The 22,055-nt window shown below is 49.5% G+C and overlaps 1 protein-coding gene across 1 annotated transcript in view; it reads right to left on the bottom strand.

The window, feature by feature from the left end:
• The window catches only part of FBXL5 (F-box and leucine rich repeat protein 5), a 322,370-nt gene that overhangs the window by 256,382 nt on the left and 43,933 nt on the right, over positions 1-22,055 (bottom strand). Inside the window, exon 5 of the mRNA XM_086964073.1 lies at positions 6,856-7,038. Coding sequence (XP_086820199.1) covers positions 6,856-7,038 — 183 coding nt within the window. The remainder of the gene's footprint in view (positions 1-6,855; positions 7,039-22,055) is intronic.

Here is a 22,055-nt window from a genome sequence, read left to right as displayed (position 1 = left end):
CGCAGAGGCAATGATCTTAAGGTCCTTGCGAATGATTGCTGCATAAATAACAAGTAATGGGATACACTCAACCGCGATAATTACTGGAATACCCTCACCCATGTAGACAAGAAGAATAAAATGGAACACAGATATCCGTGTATGCAAATTAGAAAGAAACAGGATACACTCAAATGTGTGAATTACAGGAATACCCCCACCCGTGAAAATAACCAATATGAAACAGGATACACTCATCTGTGTAAATTAGAGGGATAACCTCACCTGTGTAAATAACAAGAAATGGAACGGGAAACACTCATCTGTAAATTACAGGGTTACCCTCACCCGTATAAATAACTAGAATGAACCTGGAATTTATAGGAATACCCTCACCAAATGTAAACATGCACTCACTCACAGGTAACATTGTTCAAGAAATGAGATACACTCATCCTAACTGCAATTTTAACTTTGCCACGTAAATGTAGACATTAGATACCTGTTCTCACTGAAAGAAAGTAGCAAATCATGGCAAAATAAAAAAAAAACACCTTCTCATATGCAAAATCAGAATAAATCATAACAACGACATAACATTTAACCCGTTCTATGCTCATGACGGAGCCGCTCCGTCATGAGCCTCGGTTGAGCTGTGCTCATGACGGAGCGGTTCCGTCATGGCCCGCTCGGCGCGCCGCGTGCCGCGAATTTCGCGCCTGCGCTGGACGTTCCATTGAGCGGGGCGGGCCATGACTGAACCGCTCCGTCACGAGCACAGCTCAACCGCGGCTCGTGACGGAGCGGCTCTGTCACGAGCATGCGAGCGCCGCTCGGCCGCCCCACGCCCTTAGCGCTGCGGCAGAATTCCCGCCGCAGCGAAGGGGTTAAATAGAACAAGAATTGGTTCTCCACCTGCTAAAAATCAAGGCATAAGCGATTCCAAAACATGCCAGAAGATGGCGCACAGTGTATATTTTAAAGAATAAAGGCCGAATAATGAAAATTTCCGAATAATACTAAATCTTATCTGTGCCAAACTGGAAATCAGAATCAGAAAGGAGTGTTCAAATAACCAGCAGTCAAAACGAAGATGTAACTCCTTGTATTTCTGAAAGCATTCTTCATACATATCCACGGAGAGGGAACAGTTCTCAGGAAGACATGAACTGCAACCTAATTTGACGAAACTCTGACTGTGGTACTTGCGCTTAATGTGTAGTTGTTCATGCCAAACCGTCTGTGGTACTCGCTCTTCATGTGTAGGTCTTCTTGCCAAACCAAAATGACGGCACGCAACAGACGTGCTAGAAGGGTGGCTCTCGGTGTGTGCGTGCACCCATTGGCTTGCACACAGCAAAACGTAGATGACGAAAGACTTGAAGGCCACGACCGTCATAAAGAGCTGAATGAAGGCCTCGCAAAGCAGCTGAAGTGAGGTAAGTGTGCGCAGACTCTGTGTGTGCTCGAGGCATTCTTTGAAACAATGGCAGCAGTTAAACCGGCTAGGTAAAGAGACACACAGAGGAAATGCGCAATACCCAAAACGGGGATAGAAATAATGTAGAAAAATTAACATGAGGCTCTCAGAGTACAAATAAATGCACTAGTTCATCAAGGTAGCCAAACAGAACAGCGGGTCAACTCCTCAACGTTCACAGTGTGGCTGGCATTCAAAGACAAAGCATATGTCAAACTTAATAGACCTCCACAGCCAGCAGGTTAAGGGGCACAACCATCTCTTATATCATCATAAATGCTCACCAGGGGTGTCGGTTGTCCTCAGAAAGCAATTCACTGTTGCCAATGCCCGAAACTTGTCGTTGGCTCACCTGTTTTCCCAGAGCAGCATAGAGCACAGCACAGCACAGAGCTAATAATGTAGAAAAGCTCAGGCTTGAGTAAAGAAGAAACTGGCAGGCTTACTATAGGCTGGCCGGTGTAAAAAGGCCACTGGTGGGGCTGGAGCTGCCAGTCTCTTTAGCAAGTACCCAAAGCTTGTAATTCATAAGTTATACTTCTTTAGTTGCAGTTTGAATGTTCCTTTTCTTTAGTTGCAGTTTCAATGTTCCATGTAAAAGAACATTTTAAGTTTGTAGGTTCAAGAGTCCTATCGTCGCCAAAATGTTGTGAATAAAGAATCCAAAGTGTAAACCAGGTGGTAGTTCCAAGTAGTTCCTTTATTAGTTTCAGTTATAGTTGTAGAAGATGAAGGTAGGAGGTAAATAAGATAGAAGTATAGTTGTACAGCCCCACCAGGAGCAGTCTCCCTCTGCTCAGCCTCTCATCCTCCATCTGACGCTCTCCACCAGTCCACACACCAACATTCCATGACATCATACATCATTCTCCTGCCATGCAGGCTGAACAGAGAGAGAGCATTGATGTGAAGAAAGAAGAGGGGAATTAACCATTACAACACTTAGGTTCTGGGGCAGGAAACTACATTGGCCGAAATCCGCTGCGCAATTAAGCAATTGGCACACAATAAAACACCTGGGAGCGACGGCTTACCTGTTGAATTCTATTCGGCGTACGTAGACCTATTAGCGCCAAGACTATTGATGGCATACCGGGAGGCTCAGAAGACGGGGAAATTACCGGGGTAGACTAGGGAGGCCATCATTGTACCACTTCTTAAGCCTGGGAAATCACCAACTGGCCCTGCTGCGTATAAGCCTCTTTCCATGCTTCCTACAGATTATAAAATATTGAGCCGGGTGCTCACCACTAGGCTCCTTCTGTGGGGGACGCGGCTGGTGCATGCAGACCAGGCGGGCTTTATCCTGACGCGCAATACCGCCAGTAGCGTTCGAAGGCTGCTTGGGATCCTTGACGAAGGGGGCGGGGGAGCAGTGGAGCACTTGTTCTCTCAGTCGACATCACTAAGGCGTTTGATAGCCTGGAATGGCCCTACTTGTTCTCAGTGATGGCGGCGTTTGGGCTGGGAGCCGGGTATATTGGTTGGACTAAAATATTGTATTTGTCGGGTACTGCTAGGGTACGAGTGGGGAGAGCCGTTTCTTCCTCCTATCCAGTGGGACGTGACACTAGACCGGATTGCCCGCTCTCCCCGTTGTCCGCTCTTGCCATGGAGCCGCTGGCTGCGCTCGCAAAACTAGGGGATGCGTAAGAATGTAAATTGATACTTGTATAGCGCACTACTCACCCGCAAGGGTCTCAAGGCGCTTGTACGAATACCGCTGTGGAACCCATCCTGGCTTTCCCTGTGAGGCGTCCACTCCTGGGCACCCCCAAGGTGGAGGCCAGGCATCCTTAGCGTTGTGGGGGTCGTTGTGGAGATTAAGCAAGCTAATGTCCAGAGTTGCATAGTGGGACTCCATGATTGGAATAGGCACCGAGGCGAGAATTATCAGGTCCGTGGAATTTTTAAGCCCAAGACCCGCCGAGGCGGGGAATTGAACCCTGGTCCCGGGCTAGACCTCTGCATCAGGGTCTGCCGCTCTAATCATTGAGCCACCGGGGCCTTCGTACTTCGACTCAGAGGCCGCGACCACGATATTTCACTTTATGCGGATGACCTCCTTATGTTTTTGGAGGATGCCGGGGACACCGTGAGCGGGGCACGTACGCTTCTTGATCGTTTCAGGGACATTTCGGGCCAGCGGGTTAACTGGGCCAAGACCTGTGTTTTCCCAGTGTCTAGCACGTGCAGCCCGCCGACGTCATCGTCCGGCCTGGCATGGGAACCACGGTGCCTTCCTTATTTAGGAACGCGGTGTATCATACACAGGCGGAGCTCCTTGAGGGTAATATTGAGAGAGCAATGAGGGGCCTGAGAAGTAGCATGCCGTTCTTGGGATCTCTGCCTTTGTCGGTGATGGGAAGGGTCGCGTTCCTGAAAATGGTGGCGCTTCCTCGCCTATTGTATTTCTTCAGGACTTTACCGATACGGATACCGGCAGCGTTCTTCCGACAACTCTGCTCGGCAGCAAGTAGTTTTATATGGGGGGCCGGTAGGCATAGAGTAGCCTTGGAAACGTTGATGAGGTCGCGAGAGTAGGGGGGCCTTGCATCTCCAGATTTTGAATTATACTATTTGGCTGCGCAGTTCCAGGTCCTCACCCAAAAGGTGGCTCTGGAGTTTCGGGGACCAGGGAGGCAGAAACGGAGAATGGCTGACTTGTCCATGGCGGAGAGTACCCTGCAATACTGTTGGAAGCGGTATCACAGCAGGATTGGGGTACTGAAACCCTATGCGCCCGAGATACCACTGGGTAGGTGTACAGCGTTGCCGCACGGTGGCGACTGGTCTGGTCTGGCCTGGCGGACTGGGAGGAGCTGGGTTTGCAGATGGTGGGCGACCTATATGCCGACTGAGCACTGCTGCCGTATAATGCGCTACAAGAATCATTTGGGCTTCCGCGTGGCCACTTCCTATTGCATGCGGCTTTGAGTGCTGCCCTGCAGAAATATTGGGGAGTTGGTCTCTCTGAACCCCCAGTCAGCGAAACCTGTCAATATGTTGGGAAGGCGGCGGGCACGCATAAGGTGATTACATGCTTGTACAAAAGAATGTCAGGGGACTGACTTTCCCCGCTGCAGAGATGCGGGAACAGTGGATGGCGGACTTAGGGAAGGATATCCCGGATGTAGCCTGGTCCCAAATTCTTCGAAGGGCATGGAAGGGAACTCGGAATGCCAGGTTCCAGCTGATCCAATTCTTCGTGTTACATAGGGCATATCTCACCCCGGCAAAAATGAATCAATATTTCCGCGGTACTGCAGCGGCCGCCAGCCCCCGGTGCTGGACTGAGGGAGCGGACCTAGTCCACATGCTCTGGACTTGCCCACTGCTGGGCGCATACTGGGCGGAGGTGACTGGGGCACTCTGCAGGATAACAGAGCGGCAGATGGATATGGACAAGGGGGTGTGCCTTTTACACTGGTTCTCACATACTAGTAAGAATAAGATAACTAGCAAGTTCCTGGACTTAGGCCTCATTTTGGCCAAGAGGGAAATAACGTCCCATTGGAAGCCTGCGGCTGGCCCTAGTTATATAAGGTGGAAGGCTGCACTGATACTGTGGGCGGGCAGCAAGAGCTCACTCAGGATGCAACAGGCCCATAGATCCCATAGTGATAGAGCGTTAGAAGCGGCAAGGGAATGGGAGGCCCTGGTAGCGGGACTCCGGTTGGTGGATGCGGATGCAGAGTCAGATTCGGGAGCATCAGTGGGGGAGGAGCAGGCGTAACTGGTGCTTCCAGGGTTGAGAGGAGTTGGCATGGGTGTGGGGGGGGGGGGGGGGGGATCCCTGCAACATGAAAGGTTATGAGGTCTTTTAGTGTAGATAATCTGATGACCCATACAACTACGGCACAAGAGTAGTACGTTAGCGAAATTATAATTTTTTTCCCTGTGGTAGCAGCGCTAGCAGCAGGGGTGGGGGATGGGAGTTGAGGTTCATTGCAGGGGACATGAAGGGTGCTTAATCAGAATTCAGAGCCAGATCTATAGCCTTTTTGTTGAGGATTGCAGGAGTAGACGGCGAGATGTCAGGATGAAGGGAGACTCCATATTGTGAGGTTGGGCGCATATGTATCGGAAATCAATCGATAAGAAATGTGGAATGCTCTATATTTATATGAGTCTGTGTTTCAAAACAATAAAAAGATTTACAAAAAGAAAATAAATCAGACGAATTAACTCTATCACAAGGGTGATAATGGAGCCATAAAATACTTTAAATCGGGTGAGTAATAAAGTCTTTGGCTGTAAAAATTAAACAACAAAAATTCGGCGCTCTTTCATGTTAATGAAAAGACAAGAACAATAGGCTAAAGATAACTTTGGACATATGTCAGGGGCAAACCAGGTTGATGGTAACTGGAAGTAGTAAGAAATAACATAAGGGAAGTACAGGAAGTGCACAATGAGTATTACGATAGAGGACATGGAGTGGAGGAAGCGCACAGAAGAATTTGTGCGGGTTTGTGTAAATAAAGTTTTGAAGTTTAAGACAGTACATGTTCTGAAACCTTGACTGATTAAACGAGTGAACAATTCCGATAGGTGGAGTGATGGAATAGAACAGCACTGAAGTATTCTGACCAGGTGCAAAGGGACATGCAATGGTGCAGGTAGTGCTCAGAAGTAATATGCTGAGAATGGTTGATTATGGTTGGAGGCGTGGTTGAAGTGTAATACAGCAGGTGTAGGGAAGTAGCTTAAGTTCTGCTGGGAAGCAAGTGTGACTGCACATCTAGATGTGGAACTTGAACATGGCATTGAGCGTGTGTTGATAGGAAGAGATGGTGTGCAGATGCGAAGAATTGGCTGCCATGTTTGTCTACCAATTAAATTTAAGGAATAACTGTTTTAGGAACTGCTCTGCAATTACAGACCTGTATTTAAGGGCAGTTAGCAGTCATAGAAATGTGTTCTTTAATTTTCCTGTTATCTTACTTGTGGTATGTGTTCATATTGTGGTCTTTTGCTTGGTGTTCTATATTGATATTCATTGTAAAAACAAAGGGAGTAGACATGTGTAATGTTAAAGGGTTGTGCATCTTTTGAATGAGCACAGCATTAACATGCCACTTGGAGGGAAACTGAACAGGTTGGAATTTGAATATGTGGCAGCTAAGATAAGGAAGTGGGGGGGTGCACACTACCTTCCAGGGATGAGGAATAAAGGTTGTTGAATGTACCTTGGATCCGGTCATCATTTATGGACACCACAACAGAAATACTTACAAGAATACATGATGGTTTAGGGAAGACTTCAATAATAATATTCAACAGCAAAATACACATTTATAGGAAAACATAGAATGGCGGAAATACCATTGAGCTATCAAATTTACCATTATTTGAATGGCACATGACAATATTTAAAAGACTTAACTACTTACCACTGGCCCAGTGTACTGGATATATGTGTTTCCAGAGGAATCCAGTTTTAGTCAGTTGAGACCATTTAGTGTTTACTTGACTACAGCGGCATAGATCTCGAGGGCTTAGGTAACTAAAAACAGTCACCATGACCTCCGGGGGAAGCTGATTTATAGACGCGACATTACTTTTCACCTCAGTTTCTGTAATGTAAAACAAACCACTTACTGTATTGATACGAGGTTATGAAAAAGCAAAAGACACTGGGTATATCTTATTTAGAATTAAAAACAATTAAGCAGTAAGGGAGTGCACTTCAACTTCTCATCTCCATTACAGTGACTGTGCAGGAATTTGGAATATTACACACTAATCTTCTAGCTGTTAATTTTGTTGACCAAGAGAAAGTGATTTGTCATGCCGCAATCTTCAACAGTATTACTGTTCCAGTGCTGAAATCCAAGATCACCTGGTATGGTTTGCAACCTAGTCAGTCGCCTCTTGGAATAATCAAGTGTAAAAAATCTGTAATTATCCCCTAAAGTCTGGAAAGAAGTTATACCATTACCTTAGCCACCAACTGAAGTCTTTCATTAATGGATTTTAAGCATCTGTGGATGGGCCAATGCACTTTATTAATGGTCTTCACTATAGTGCATCCATGAGACTACACACCAGAAATCAAACTTAGAAATATTTTTAAGGGGGAGTAGCCAAGGCGTCAAGATGGCGGTCGCACTTTAAGAGTGCTCTGGACCCCCCTATCAGTCATCCGCCTTCATGCTACCTACTGCAATGCCCTTCCTTCGCCCACACCGGGCTGCCTGTGTCCGCCATTCCCGACGCTCTCTGCTGCTTCGTTCCTGGGCCCTGCAGGCTGTCCCTGAGGCTCGCGGGGCTCCCGCTGGCCTGGAGGATCGGCGCGAAGTTAAAATGGCGGCCCTCCGCGCGTCTCGCGGGTAGAGACGGATCCTCCACTAGAGCCCTGGGACGATCTCCCCAACTCCCTGCGGTACCCGGAGAACCTGCTGCGGACCAGGGAGCCCAGAGCAGGGACTGGGGCGGGCTGGCCCTCCGCCATCGGTCCCCGCTGTGAGAGTCCGGTGCCCGACACTGCACCAAGATGGCAGCCCCCCTGAGGTGCTCCGGCCTGACGGATTTGCTGCTCGCTGCCTGCCTCCCCCGGCGCACTTCTACGCCTGTGCCATTGGCGCCCCTCTTGCTGGTGGTGGGGCTGGTCCTGCAGTGCCCTGCAGTGGATCTGCCTGATCAGTCGCTGGAGTGGAGCTCTCGCGGCGGCCCCCCCGCCCTGACCCTGGGTGGGAGACCGGCCGCTGCCTGCCTGGTAATCCGCGGAGGAGCCCTGGCCTGGATGGATGCGGAGCACAGTTTGCAGAGACCGGCATTTGCGGCGTGCCACGTCTGATCGGCGGCTGCTGGCCCTGCACTGCGTGTGACCCGTGGGAGAGAGACGGCTGCCCTGAAGACTGCGTAATGCCTGCATCGCTGCCCATGGGCCTCCTCCTGGTGAGTGGCGCTGTCCTGCCCTCCCCCTGCGACTTTCCTCTCGAGTAGGCCCCGGAGGGTGCTACACCTGGACGTCACCCGGCTTCTGCGCCCCCCTGCTCCCAGTTTGGTGGTGGGTGCTGGGGCGCCTACCCGCTCTCCGCTCCCTCCTCCCCACGCCATCTTGGAGGGGTGGCCCCCGGCTGCCTCTCACCCACGGGGGGGGCTCTAACCACACCTGCTGCTTCCCGGGGACACGAAACTCTGCGGTGTGCCGCGACCTCGGCTTGGCCAGTCTCTCGGCCCGGGTCTAGTGTGGCGCTACCCTTGAGGCCTCCCTACTGCGTGGGGCCTGGAGTACTGGCGTTCGAGCCTTGGAGGCTGTGCTCCGACTGGGTGCCCGGCCGTCTAGTCGGGCGGCATTACACTGTGATAGGAGCAGCGTCCCCTCCTCCTGCCGAGACTTGGGGGCCGCAGCCCGCCTTCTTCCCACCTATCTGACGGACCTTCGGGGGTCGCTAGACCTGACTGGGATACCCACTGTGCTGGACTTCACCCATCTGAGATTGTGGCTGGCCTCTGCCCTGCTCTCCTTAGTCCCGGCGTGACGGACAGTGTGTGGCACTGACCTGCGGCTTTCCTGCCTGCGATACCGGAGATCGTGGCACTTAGCCCTGCATCGGATCCTTGACCCCGAGTTCGGAGGGCTGCCGCACCATGGGGAAACCTCGGGCACCCGCGGTCTCCGTACCTGCTGCTCAGACGACCCTGGACAAATTTGCTATGGTTAGAAAAGGGACTGGCGCGGACAAGCTCCCGGGCCCTGGCCCGGCTGGAGGTGACTTACAAACTATCCTTCAAGCGATCTCGACCTCACAGACATCTGTTGAAGCCAAGATAGGGGAGGTAAAGATAGACGTATCTCTTATCCGTCAAGACCTCCGCAAGGCCACGGAGCGCCTCACGGAGGCTGAATCCCGGATCTCCACAGTAGAGGATGATGTCTCCACTATCAAGGCCCAAATGGCTCGTCTCCAATCGCAAACCGCTGAGCTTCAACGTCGCGCTGAGGATGCGCCTCCTGTGCTTCCCCGAGGGGGTCGAACAGGCGAATGCGGCCACCTTCCTAGAGGAATGGATCCGCACCTGGATGCCAAAGGACAAGCTCTCCCCATGGTTCGCGATTGAGCATGCCCATCGCTCCTTGGCCCCAAAACCACCACCGGGAGCCCCTGCTCGACAATTCATCCTTCGTGTTCGCAACTATCAGGATCGAGATGCCATTTTAAGAGCCGCTCGGGAGTTGGGACAGATACACCACCGAGACTCCAAGATAATGATTTTTCCCGACTTCTCGAGAGAAGTCCAGTCCCAGCGCCGCTCCTATGAGGAGGTGAAACAGAAGCTTAGGGCGATGCACCTCCGTTATGGACTCCTCTTCCCAGCCCGGCTTAAGGTCTCCTTCCAAGGTTGGACCCTATTCTTCGATTCCCCGCAGGCAGCGTGGACCTGGGCCACGGAAGACACATCCCTCCAGCTGCAGGTGACCCGTTCTCCGCCCCAAATGGCCCCAGACCACCTGGGTGATGCTGCACCCAAGCCCAGGCGACGCAGGACTGGATCCCACAGGAGGCGAGCACGCGGGGTGCAGAGCTCCCGCTCGCCGGGCCCCGGGGCCCAGCAGGCCTCCCCATGTGGCACAACAACGAGACCCTGAACCGACCTCACAGACCCAGTCCCTGACTGACCTGCGTTCGGCCATTGGGCCCACCGACACCCTGCGACGTGCCGTTTCGGACACCGACCTCTCCAGAAGTCCGAGGCTTTGTGACTCTGAAGGAGACTCTGACCCCTGATTGAACGCGACTTTGTACTGACCTGCTTTGACTGGACCAGGAGACTTACGCCCGGGTCTGGAGGGCCGGGACCGGAATCGGCTGGGCCTGCGGCTTGGCGCTCCTGTGGCTCCCTGAGCCCCGCGTCTGGGGACATGGAGTCCTCCCTGCACCGCCATGGAGGCATTGGCCTGTTCACAGACTGTCATTCATCTACTACTGTACATGGATGGTGATGTTTTTTGTTTTTATTGGCACTGCTGGTTTATATCCTGCATTATGGAGAGGGATCCTCCCTATTGGTGTTCTAGCCATAGTCCCTACCCTTAGCTAACAGTTTTAGTTTAGCACTAGTCCTAAGAGGTTGTAGCTAGTTAAGGGCAACAGACGCTTCCCGTTTCGAAGTATAGGGTGGGGGGAGTTGGGGGAATGGGGGGTGGGGAGGGATCGTTGTCCCTCAAGAGTTCGTTGTTTTTGGCCGTCCACGGGCCGCCTTTGTTGTTTTTAATCGCTAGTCACCTGTCCTTTTCATCCTCCCCGGCAACTGCACATACCCCTGACTCCACATGACACACCCCGGTTCCCTGAGCTTGACCTTGTCCTGCCCCCTGTTCACGAGGGGTACCTATCCCTTATGGTTTGGTTCTTGTTGACCGACTCTAGACAGCCTTGCTCTGCCTGTATGTGTACTCATACGCCCCACTGTCCCCTGCATTGGTCACGTATGCCCCTACATGGGCCCGAAGTCCCGAACATTTCCGGGCCTCTCCCCGGCTGAGGGGAGACCTCTTGCACTCACCCGTTTCGTGCTAGATCACGCCTCTCCACTGCCCTACGTCTCCGACATGCCCCTCCATATTCTCTCCTGGAACGTGAATGGCCTCCTGGACCGTATCAAACGCACGGCCGTGCTGCGCGCTGCCCGCCGCCACCTCCCTGATGCCCTGCGCCTCCAGGAGACCCACCTTCTGGGCTCTCAGTGTCAATTCCTGGCGCGCTACGGGTTCGATCGCGTCTGGCACTCCGGCTTCGCCAGGGGCTCTAGGGAAGTGGCCGTTCTTCTGCGGCGCGGGCTCCCGTTCACCGTAACCCAGGTTGCCCCTGATACTCAGGGTACGTACGTGGCGATCTCGGGCTTGGTTGAGGGTAACCCCCTAAACCTTCTCTCCGTATACGTGCCCCTGGCCCTCCTGTCCTCGGCCCTCCGGTCCTCCACCCTTCAGCACCTCACGCGCGTGGTCTCTTCCCTCTCACAGTTATCGGAGGTGACTTCAACGCGGTTCCCCAGCCCCACAGGGACGTATCAGGCCCTCCTTCGGCGCAGCGGCGCACTTCCGCAAAGTGTCTGGAAGGTTGGGCCTCGGCGCTGGGACTCTGCGATGTGTGGAGAGCGTGGAACCCTCGAGTGACACGATACACCCACACGTCCGCTGCCCACCGAAACCACTCGCGGATAGACTTGATTCTTATGCCCGCTACTGACACACAGCTGGTGTCCGGGGCGGAGATCCTCGCTAGAGGGATCTCTGATCATTCCCCTGTCGCTGTGCGCATTGGGTCCCCACCTACTGGCCCTAGGACTACCTGGCGTCTAAATGCGTGGTACCTGCAAGACCCAGACCTGGTAGACTACCTCGGTCAGGAACTCCGGCACTACTTCTCTGCCAATATGGAGTCGGTCTCTTCACAAGGAACGCTCTGGGAGGCTGGCAAGACAGTGCTTCGAGGAGTTGCTAGGGGACTTGTCCATGCCAAACGCGCGGCTCAATCTGCCCATCTGGCGCAGATGGAATCCACGGCCCTCCGCCTAGAGTGCGACCAACTGGAATCAGACGCTACAGATCGCTCTGGGAGGCTGGCAAGACAGTGCTTCGAGGAGTTGCTAGGGGACTTGTCCATGCCAAACGCGCGGCTCAATCTGCCCATCTGGCGCAGATGGAATCCACGGCCCTCCGCCTAGAGTGCGACCTACTGGAATCAGACGCCACAGATTCTACCAAACAACTGGCCCTGGTCCGGGACGATATCCGGCGGGTCGCTATGGAGTCCGCCAAAATGTTCTGGCGATCCTCGGTTGCCCGCGTATACGTATGGGGCGTCAAAAACGGGAAACTGCTCCATAATTTGATCTCCTATCCCAACGCTCACTGTATTGTCCCCGAGATCCGCGCGGCTGATGGGACTCGCCATGTGGCGTCTCAGGCCATAGCACAGACCTTCGCCCACTACTATGAGGCCCTCGATGCTGCGCGTCCCCCTGGCGCCTCCCTTGCAGACCTGATGGCAGACTCCGGATTTTCTTTGCCTTGTCTTCGAAAGGAGGTAGAAGACACCTTAGATGGCCCGCTTACCTCGGAAGAAATCCATTGGGCTATCACCCTGCTACACTCCGGCAAAACGCCTGGGCCGGATGGTTTCCCCCAGGAATATTATTCTGTGTTCCCGAGATGATCTGGTACCCCACCTGAAGGAGCTCTTTCGACAGGTGGTGCAGGATGGGTCCTTCCCATCGGAATCAGACGTGGCGACCATCGTGGTCATCCCAAAGACACACCCACTCTCCTTGGATTGCTCAGCCTTTAGGCCCATTTCCCTGATTAACACTGAAATTAAGATATTCGCCACCGCCCAGAGGCTCCGCCCTCTCCTGTCTGACCTAGTCCACCCTGATCAATGCAGCTTCATGCCGGCCAGAGGCACCCGACATTGCATCCACCATCTTTACCTTGTCCTGGCCATCGTCACAGGCTCTCCCCCCACCTGGCCCTTCTCCTTGACTTCGAGAAGGCATTCGACACGGTGGACTGGGGGTATCTAGGCGATGTTTTGGAGCGGCTGGGCTTCGGCCCTCCCTTCCGCCGCCTGATCCAAGTCCTCTACAATAGCCCTAGAGCCCGGGTGCTCGTTAATGGCAAACTCTCCGCACCGTTCCCCATCCGCAGGGGCACCCGCCAGGCGTGTCCTCTCTGCCCACTCCTGTTTGCGTTGGCGATGAAGCCCCTGGCGGCGCTCATACGACAAGACCCCTTGATTCGGGGATGGCAATGGGATCGGAGCCACACGGACAAAATCGCTCTATAAGCGGACGACGTGCTGCTCTATTTGGCTGACCCAGAGTGCTCCGGCCCCCGGTCCCTGAGAGCGCTGGCGGCCTTTGAGCAGGTCTCCGGTCTCCGCCTTAACCCGGCAAAGTCCACCCTGGTTCCCCTCCACCCCTCCCGAGCCTGCTTTGATTGGCAAGCGGTGATCCCCCTTCGGAAACAGTCCTTTAAATACCTGGGTGTGTGGAAAAACCTCTTGCCTGAACTAGAGTGGACCCTTAACATCACCCCCGGATGAAAAATGATCTCCGTAATTGGCAATCCCTCCCCCTTAACCCGCTGGGATGCAGTGCCCTTTTTAAGATGATCCTCCCACGCTTCCTATATATCCTACAAAATACCTCGATCCCCCTCTCGAGCGGCTGGTTCCGGGAAATAGATAGTATGTTGATTCGATTCTTGTGGGGAAGGGGACGCTCCCGCCTCTCACTCTCTCACTCCCACATTCCCTCATACGACGGTGGTATGGGAGTTACCAACCTCTACGACTACTACCTGGCCACCAAGCTCATAGTGATCCACAATTGGTTTGCGGGTGTTTGGTCTGACCCCCGCCTACCGGGTGGAGCTTGCTGTTCTTGAGTTCACACACCTGCAGGGCTTTCTGTACGGCTCCCCGGTGCCCAGGTACATACCCTCCGTCACCAGGTCGGTCCTTATGGCTTGGCGCACCGCACTTCGCCTGGTGCGCTGGGACCGGAAACTGACTAGGCAGACACCCCTTTGGTGCGGCACCTGGTTGGGGGAGGCCGCCGTCCTGGAGGGGCTCCGTCAATTGGACCTGGTGGGGATAACCCTCCTCGGCGACGTCTGGGTGGGGGTTCACATACGCTCCTTCGCTGACCTGCAGCAGCGTCACTCACTTCTACACTCCCAATTCTACAAATACCTACAACTCCGACATGCCCTCCACACTCACCTCCCCACACCCACTTCCCTCCCGGAGTTTAGTCCCCTGGAGGCCCAGGTCATGATGGGAGATCTGGGGAAGGGAGGGGTCTCTCGGATATAACTTGCCCTTATTAATAATTCCCCTGCATCCTTGGATCACCTTAGAGAGATGGGAGGAATGGGAGGGCCCCTTGGATGAGGTGGACTGGCGTGAAGCCCTTATGGCGCCCAGAACCCTAACCACATCTTCGGAACTACGCCTGGTCCAGCTCTACTTCCTCCACATGGCCTATTTGACGCCAGACCGTCTCTTTCGAGCGGTGTGCGGCCCTCCCAGTCATGTGCCCGATGCGCTGGTACCCCGGCTGACTTCTTCCACGTGGTGTGGCTTTGCCCGGCCCTGGAGCCCTTCTGGAGGGGAGTGGAGAGGGAGCTCACGGGTGTGCTGGGTTGGGTAGTTCTGCATGACCTGAGACATTTGCTTCTTGGAGTGTTTGATGGTCTGGACTGCTCCCGCGCCGATAAGCGGTTTCTGGGTATGGCCCTGGCGAAACGAGACATCGCTGCTAGGTGGTCTCAGAGGGAGGCACCGACATTGTCGAAATAAAGGAGTGGACTGGTGTGGGACTCAAGAAGAATCAGTTTTTGAGGCGAGGGGTTGCCCGGAACTTTTTAACAAGATATGAGGCAAATGGTTTGGTGTACTACCGCCGTGAAGAATCTGACATTATGTTGTGATTGCTGGGAACTAATGACTCGTGCTATCCATGTTAAACTGCTTTGTGAGGTCAGGTGGGTGAATCAGGGGTGCTCTACGGGAATATGTGACTTGTTGCGAATGAATTTCCTTGTGTTTAAAACTTAAATAAAACTTTATTATCAAAAAAATATATATATTTTTAAACAATTTTTTACAAAAATATACAGGACGCAGTTACAATATGATCCTAATGTATACCTAGGCTCAGTTGGGGAAAGAAAAAAAAAGGGAGTTACCGTTCATTATTACACAGTAAGGAAATTAAGATTTGACTTTTGATTACTAGCCATCTTTCTTAACCCCTTTACTGAAGGGGCTGTGATGTTCACATCCTCTGTACTACCTTATTAGTGCATAGGACAGGAACACCATGTCTTTCAAGGGTGTCGGAATGCTTTCACTTCCGTTCCTGGATTCTTCCAAGGCAGACTGATGATATCCTCATTCCTTCGGTTGGTGTTACTGCTGGAGACCATCAAGTCTCAGAGTCTGTATTTCGAAGTAGACCCCCACCATATCCCCTCAGCACCACAATGCAGAGGGGTACCAGTGGGACGGTAGATCATCTTCCTTCACAACAGTGCTTCTCCTGAAGGATTGATGCCAGGGAATTAGTGCTGGCACTGTTCTCACATAGTATACAAAGAGTATGCAAGATTGCAGAGAGGGTGTAGGTCGCTGGCATTTTCCACATTTGACGCCAGACCGCACAAAGCGCAGTTAAACCTGCAATACATTAGGGGCCCAAGTACTACTCCGATAGGGTTGGATTCTTCCCATCTCTTCATTACTTGTAAGAGGTATCGGCTAAGCCAGACTATAAAGGTGGTCATTTTGTTTGGGCCATTCACTAATTTGGATAACTGTCCCAGTTTCCCGTAGTTTAGGATATTTAATGGTCCTGATAAATTGTCACAAATCATTTGTGACTCCGTTTTTGGCAAGAAACAGGTTGACTCTTACTCAACTTGATCCTTTGAAATAAACAAGAATGACCATTATTTCCGGTTTACTTTCACATTTTAACCTCGACTAGAACTACCTTTATAATAAAGTAGTAGTTAGGTAGTCCTTAGTCGTTTTAAGCTCTTCACTCATTTTTCCTCCCATCTACACTCCTAGCACCCTCACTACAGGCTTGCTACCACAAATCATTTTAAAAGATCTCCAGCAAAGAGGCCCTTAAGGGGCCCACTAGGCCCTGCAGCGCTTGCATAACGAGGAGCTGCCCGTTGATGAAGCATGCCACCCAGTTGGGTAGGCGAAGGCTCTTGCTCCTAAATATTTACATTCCACCCTTGTCGTGGACAAGACAACAATGGTGTTTCCCCACTACATACTCTTTGTTCTTGGTATACGGATTAGTCCATACAGGGAAGTGTGTTTGTTGGACCTAAACTGCTCCCGGTCTCTACTTTGTTCATGGTTATCACATAGCCAGAATTTGCCACTAGACACAGGGAATTGTTTTTTTGGGTTGGGGGGGGGGGGGGGGGGGGGTGTACTGTTGTCATAGTTAACAGCCCTTGGGGACAAACGTACTTTGGTGTCATTTCCCTCCTCTGCATCACTGCCACCAAACCAACTAGACAAAGACAGATTTTTTTTAAATTAAGCTTGTAATGGAATATTTCTATTCCAGGCTTCCTGGGGTTTATGCTCCAGGAAAGAACGCAGCAGTCAAGAAGTCTGTGATCCCTTACAAAGGGTGACTACTGTCCATTTGGCATATACAAAGTAAAAGAACTTAATACGACATCACTCTTTACAAGAGTGCCACAGGTTGTACATACAGTCTGAAAGTGTAAACAGGAAAGGATCCAATCATAACTCCATCTGGTTGACCTTTCACATTAGGAACTAATGAAAAGACTATATGTGATCTTTCTCATTACTTTCATAAAGGTTATATATCCTTTATGAGGAAAACATCTATACAGGAATATAGATGTTCAACAATCTGCAACACATTGGCATGGTGTGGAATTCACCAGAAGGGATTCCCTTATGAGCTTGTTTGCAAGAAGCTCCAAAAAGGTCAGTGTGGAGCCTTACATTACGAACAGCTGCTAGCTGTGAAATTCTCGGGCAGATGGGAAGTACATGTGCTCACTACAATTCGTGATGAGAGCACTTCTCTAGTCAAAGTTTGAGATCAACTGGCAGAAGTGCACAAGACCAATTGTACACTTGAATAGGGAATAGAAAAGGGTGCCATTAAGAAAAGTGCAGAGTTACTTCAATCATATGAAGCAACTTGTAAAACATGCAGATGGTATGAGAAGCTGGCAATTCACCAGATCAAACTGCCTGTCTAAAACAGGAACAGGAAGAATGATGTCCTTTCTTGACTTTGAATGTTCATTATCGTTCATCTCACTGTTAAAGAAGCAGTAGCCTCTACTTTTTCTATTGTGAAGGACTATGAAGGACTGCAAGACTGACACTTTGCAAACCGTATTGCTGCAAAAAAGAAAATAACTCAACCATATTGAAGATGCAGAGCTTTTACTGGGCAAGAAATTACCTAGGAGACTTGGTACTACAGTCTCCAGCGCTCTCTAAGTCAAACTTGCATAGTCCAACTTGCTTCACTTTTTACTACACAAACTGAGGTTCTGGTAAACAGACTGAAGAGGAACAGTCTTTTTGCGACTTTAAATGACCTTGAAAAAATAAATACATATCTTCCATGGCCTATTAATTACCTATGCGGTCTTTTAAATTGTTCCATCTAAAGTGGAACACGTTTCTCATAGATCTCACCAAAATTATTACAAGCCATGTTTTTCTTCCTAAACTTGATTTGAGCCACTATGTCTTCAGTGACTCCAGAAAATGGGTGCACATTGGTCATACTTGTGGCCTACATGCTATCGTCATGCTTTATTTTTACAACGGTCCTCATTTGAAGTGGCACTCTGTCAAAAAGTGGCAGATGTTTTGAGGATTGCCTTTATTTGTTACGTGTCTTTTTGTTTCACCTTGTCATTCCTTTTACTGTAAAGCGCTCTGCTACCTTCGGGTCTTGTTAGAGCTATAGAAAACTTCTAAATAAATAAATAAATATTACAAGTGCATGACAGTCAAGGGCACAGTAGTTACGGCAGTTTCAACATCTGCCACGTTTTGATGAAGAACGCTATCTGGCCAACTCTAAATAAGTTTTTCTGCAAATGCTTTACAAGCATTTAGGATTGTCTGCACCAGGAATTTTTTTCCTCAAGTTTTCAAATGCAGATAAGTTCAGACTGCCAGAGAAGTGAGTCCGAAGGATATTCTCGGATACCTCTAACTTCCTAGGATGCTTAATTTCGGTCCAGGAAAGACATGGCTTGGCAGTTCGGGCTGGACTGTTCCCATGAGGCACAGGGTCAAGGCTGATTTGCATATGGCCAGGTCTGAACTTGGGTGGTGTGGAGTGCAAAAAAAACGATGGATTTAGGCCCAGATCTCTGTACTGGGGTGAATGTATGCCATTGTTGTGCATTCTGTCCATCAACTGTTGTATTTATAAGCAAGAGCTGAACTGGCCTAACATGTCTGTCACATGAACCATACATTTAGGATGTAATATTACTATAACACAATGATTACCAAACTAACTTGGTGCGAAGAAACTGATCCGAAAAAATGAGAGAACACTCATTTGCAAAGCCAATAGGTTTAATCTGTGAGAGACCTATTGGAATAGTCATTTTTTTGTGGGTTTTTTTTCTTTGGACTTGTTGCACATCCATCGCTGACAGCGGAATAGAGATTTTTTTGGTTACTTTAAGCCATATTGCACAACAGCAGCGATGCAATGTTAATGGTTTATTTTTGTGGCAGGCAGTAGGCTAGAAGAAGCATGGGCAGGAGAAGAGTAGGAGAGGGAGTATGAAGGAACAGGCAAGCAACATGGGGGAAGGAGTTGGTGGAAGACTAGGAACGAAGGCAGGAGGGAGGCAGGGCAAAAAAGAAACCGGAGCAGGAGAGGGGCAAGCAACACCAGAGGGGTTGGGGAGTGAGGGTGCGGCAAGACTACAGATGAATGGAGGGAGTCAGGAAAAGCACGGGTGAGGGCAGACTGACTGCAGACACATGCTCTGTTAGAGAGTGCATGTCTAAAAGTGGAAGGACACTGGCTGTAGACAGGTCTACGCTCCAACGAAGGGATAGAAACTCGAAGCCCAGGAAGAAGCAGGAAGCTGCTGACCAATAAGAAGAGAGGAAATGAGTGACGTGAAAGTCAACCAATGGTTAGTCGCTCTAAGGCCCTTTTAAACGCTTTAGTGCCAAGGATGAGCTGTTCTCATTTTCGGTACCATTGGAGCAGGCTGCACTGAAAACCAGACCATCTGGTCATGAGCACTTAAGTGGTTACATTTTCCTATAAAAGATATTTAACCTAAAAATAACGGATAACAGGTTAACTCTCAATGATGAAATGTACAGGAAAAGTAAGGAAACCGAGGTGTTGTTACAAATCATCAAATAGCCAGCACACAATAGAGTAATGTGAGAAGGCGAAATATTAATTGGGTGGATGGACGTCCATTACAAGTAATAGAGTTACTCATTTGTAAGGCCCAGTCAAAGGTTTCAGAAATTGAAGCCAGAGGACAGCCACTTGTAGCTTTAGCACAGAGTATTAACTTGGAGTTCCAAGACAGTTAAAAAGTCGAAAACATAGGAATCCCACTACAATTTATAACAAGCATTGGCATAGCCAATAGGTCTCGCCTTTGGGGCATTATAAGTGTTTAGCCATGCAACAGTTAATGTTGTTCCCCAAGGATATTGTGTGTGTGTGTGTGTGTGGATAACCAAACACTTAACAGGTCCCAAAGGCGAGACCTACTGGCAATGTTTGATGTGCTTACTCACTGCCGACTACAAATGTATACATATTTTAAATGCATTGGGTCTGTAATGATGCCAATCACCAATGTATATAGCTCGAACATATTTATTAGTGTAATTTATTTTTCACCAGAAAGTGCTGTTCAAGTTCTCTTGTTATTACCCTTTATTTTAAAGCACACTATCACTCGTCCAAATTCTAGAGCGATGTAGCAAAAACGTTTCAATTAACACAAAAAACATCTTACTCTGTGGAAGTTTGACAACAGAGATTGGGCTATTGGCTTCTTATTAGACTATTAGGATTATTATAATTTTGAGATTAGGAGAGCTATGTATGTGGCCTTTAATTAAGAAGGACTATTCAGCATGTCAACCCCACTTCTCTCCTGGAGGTGGCAATGGGCCAGTAGAGCCAGCAGATTTTTCTGTGAAGCAGAGGACTGGGAAATGTCCACATTTTACAGCCCCTTTAATCTCAGGGCAGGAGCACGCACCCGATTGCTGGGAGCCCCAAAAAGTCAGAGCTTCAAAAGGTTCTTACTTTTACTGGGTCTAAATAACGCACCAAGGAAGTACGATATAACGCACCAAGGAAGTACGATTAGACTATTAAGCCAACCAGCAACTTTCAAGTCAGTCTAGGAGTCATCATAAAAGAAAAAAAAAAAACAGACTGCAAGCATGAACCGGTCACCCAATACAAGCCTCACAATCCCACTAGCTGGCTCTTCAAAACCAGGAAATAAATAACTTTGAAAAGTGCAGAAACGCTACCTTGCCAAGCACACTTGCAGCGCTACCTGCCATCCCCGAGGTGCCCTCTGAAGTTTTAGCAGGCCGAAGCGGACTATAAACAGACTTTGTTTTATATCGTAAAGCCATTGTGCTTATTCCTTTCAATCAAATACACAAGTAGCTCTGAAAAGTGTATACAGGCTACCTTGATCTGATTCAAATGTTTTATTTATGTCATAATGGCGTTTATAAATGCCTCCTGGTGCCAAAGGCAAAAAACAGGTTGCCGATAATGCAACCAGCCGCATAACAGAAGACAGCAGAAACCGGTTCAGTCATTAAGTGATTGTTATATTACATATATAAGGGCTTTAACGTTCAGTGAGAACAAGGTACAATATGCAACGTAATTAGCACAATAATAATGTACATAGATAAATAATCTAGGAGTGCAACATTGTATCTCTTAAGCGTATGTGCACTTGAAAAGCAAAATCGGTAATTTGCTTGTGTTTCATTGACGTTGGTCAATTGTTTTCATTCACTGTTTGTTGTTCAGAAAACTGTTCATTTTGTATGCTTGTGGGCTTTGGCTGCAGATCAGCATACAATGACACTAAATTAACAGTTGATCAAAAGAAAAACAAAGAAAAGGAAAGCTTTTCAGAGGGCAAAGATACACAACAAAATAAACAAATAACTTTGAAAAGTGCAAAAGTGCTACCTTGCCAAACGCAGTTGCCGCCAGCCCCGAGGCACCCTCTGAAGTTTGAGGTAAAATATTATTACAGGTTGTTAGACCCGACATCATTGGCGTGAGTCTCCCTTCCATTTTGACGGATTGCCTCCTCTGTTTTGATATGTTTTTGATGGATTTATGCTTTGGGCACTGTGCCACTGCTAATCAGTGCCACAGTGCAAGTGCTCCCTATGTTAAATTGATGTACTAATTGGTTATTCCATAATTGGGTTATTTGATTTATCTGTCAGCCCCTAGTATAGTGCACCATGTGTGCCCAGGGCTCGTAATCAAATGCTGCTGGTGGGCTTGCAGCACTGGTTGTGCCACCCACAGAAGCAGCTTGTAAAATGCGTCTCAGGCCTGCCATTGCAAGGCCTGTGTGCAGTCTAGCACTGCCAAATCGACTTGGGCAAGTGCACCCACTTGCCAGTCCATAAACCTTCCCTTTGCTTCATATTACACTCTCCTATGGTAGGCTCAAGGGCAGGATGCATTGTAAGTATAAGGTAGGACATGCTCTGATGTGTGTAGTATGTTCTAATAGTGAATTACAGACATTTTCGTTTTTCACTATTGAAGGCTACCTGTTCTCATAGGCTATAAATCGGCAGTTAGATTATTACATTCTTATAATCATAACTGACTCCGGGAACATGGTAGAAATTCGAATGGAGTATGTCTGAACTCAGAATAATAAAATACATCTTTTAGTAAAGTTTATTTTAACATTCTGTGTTTGCAAATAACACTTTTAGAAATCAGGTATTTGCTAGCCTAACCATTTGTGCCTGCCTCTCCTGGG

Source organism: Lissotriton vulgaris, chromosome 3_2, assembly GCF_964263255.1.
Source record: "Lissotriton vulgaris chromosome 3_2, aLisVul1.2, whole genome shotgun sequence".
Classification (NCBI taxonomy): Eukaryota; Metazoa; Chordata; class Amphibia; order Caudata; family Salamandridae; genus Lissotriton; species Lissotriton vulgaris.
Note: the sequence above shows the minus strand (reverse complement) of the source record. Positions and strands in the feature narration are given on the sequence as shown.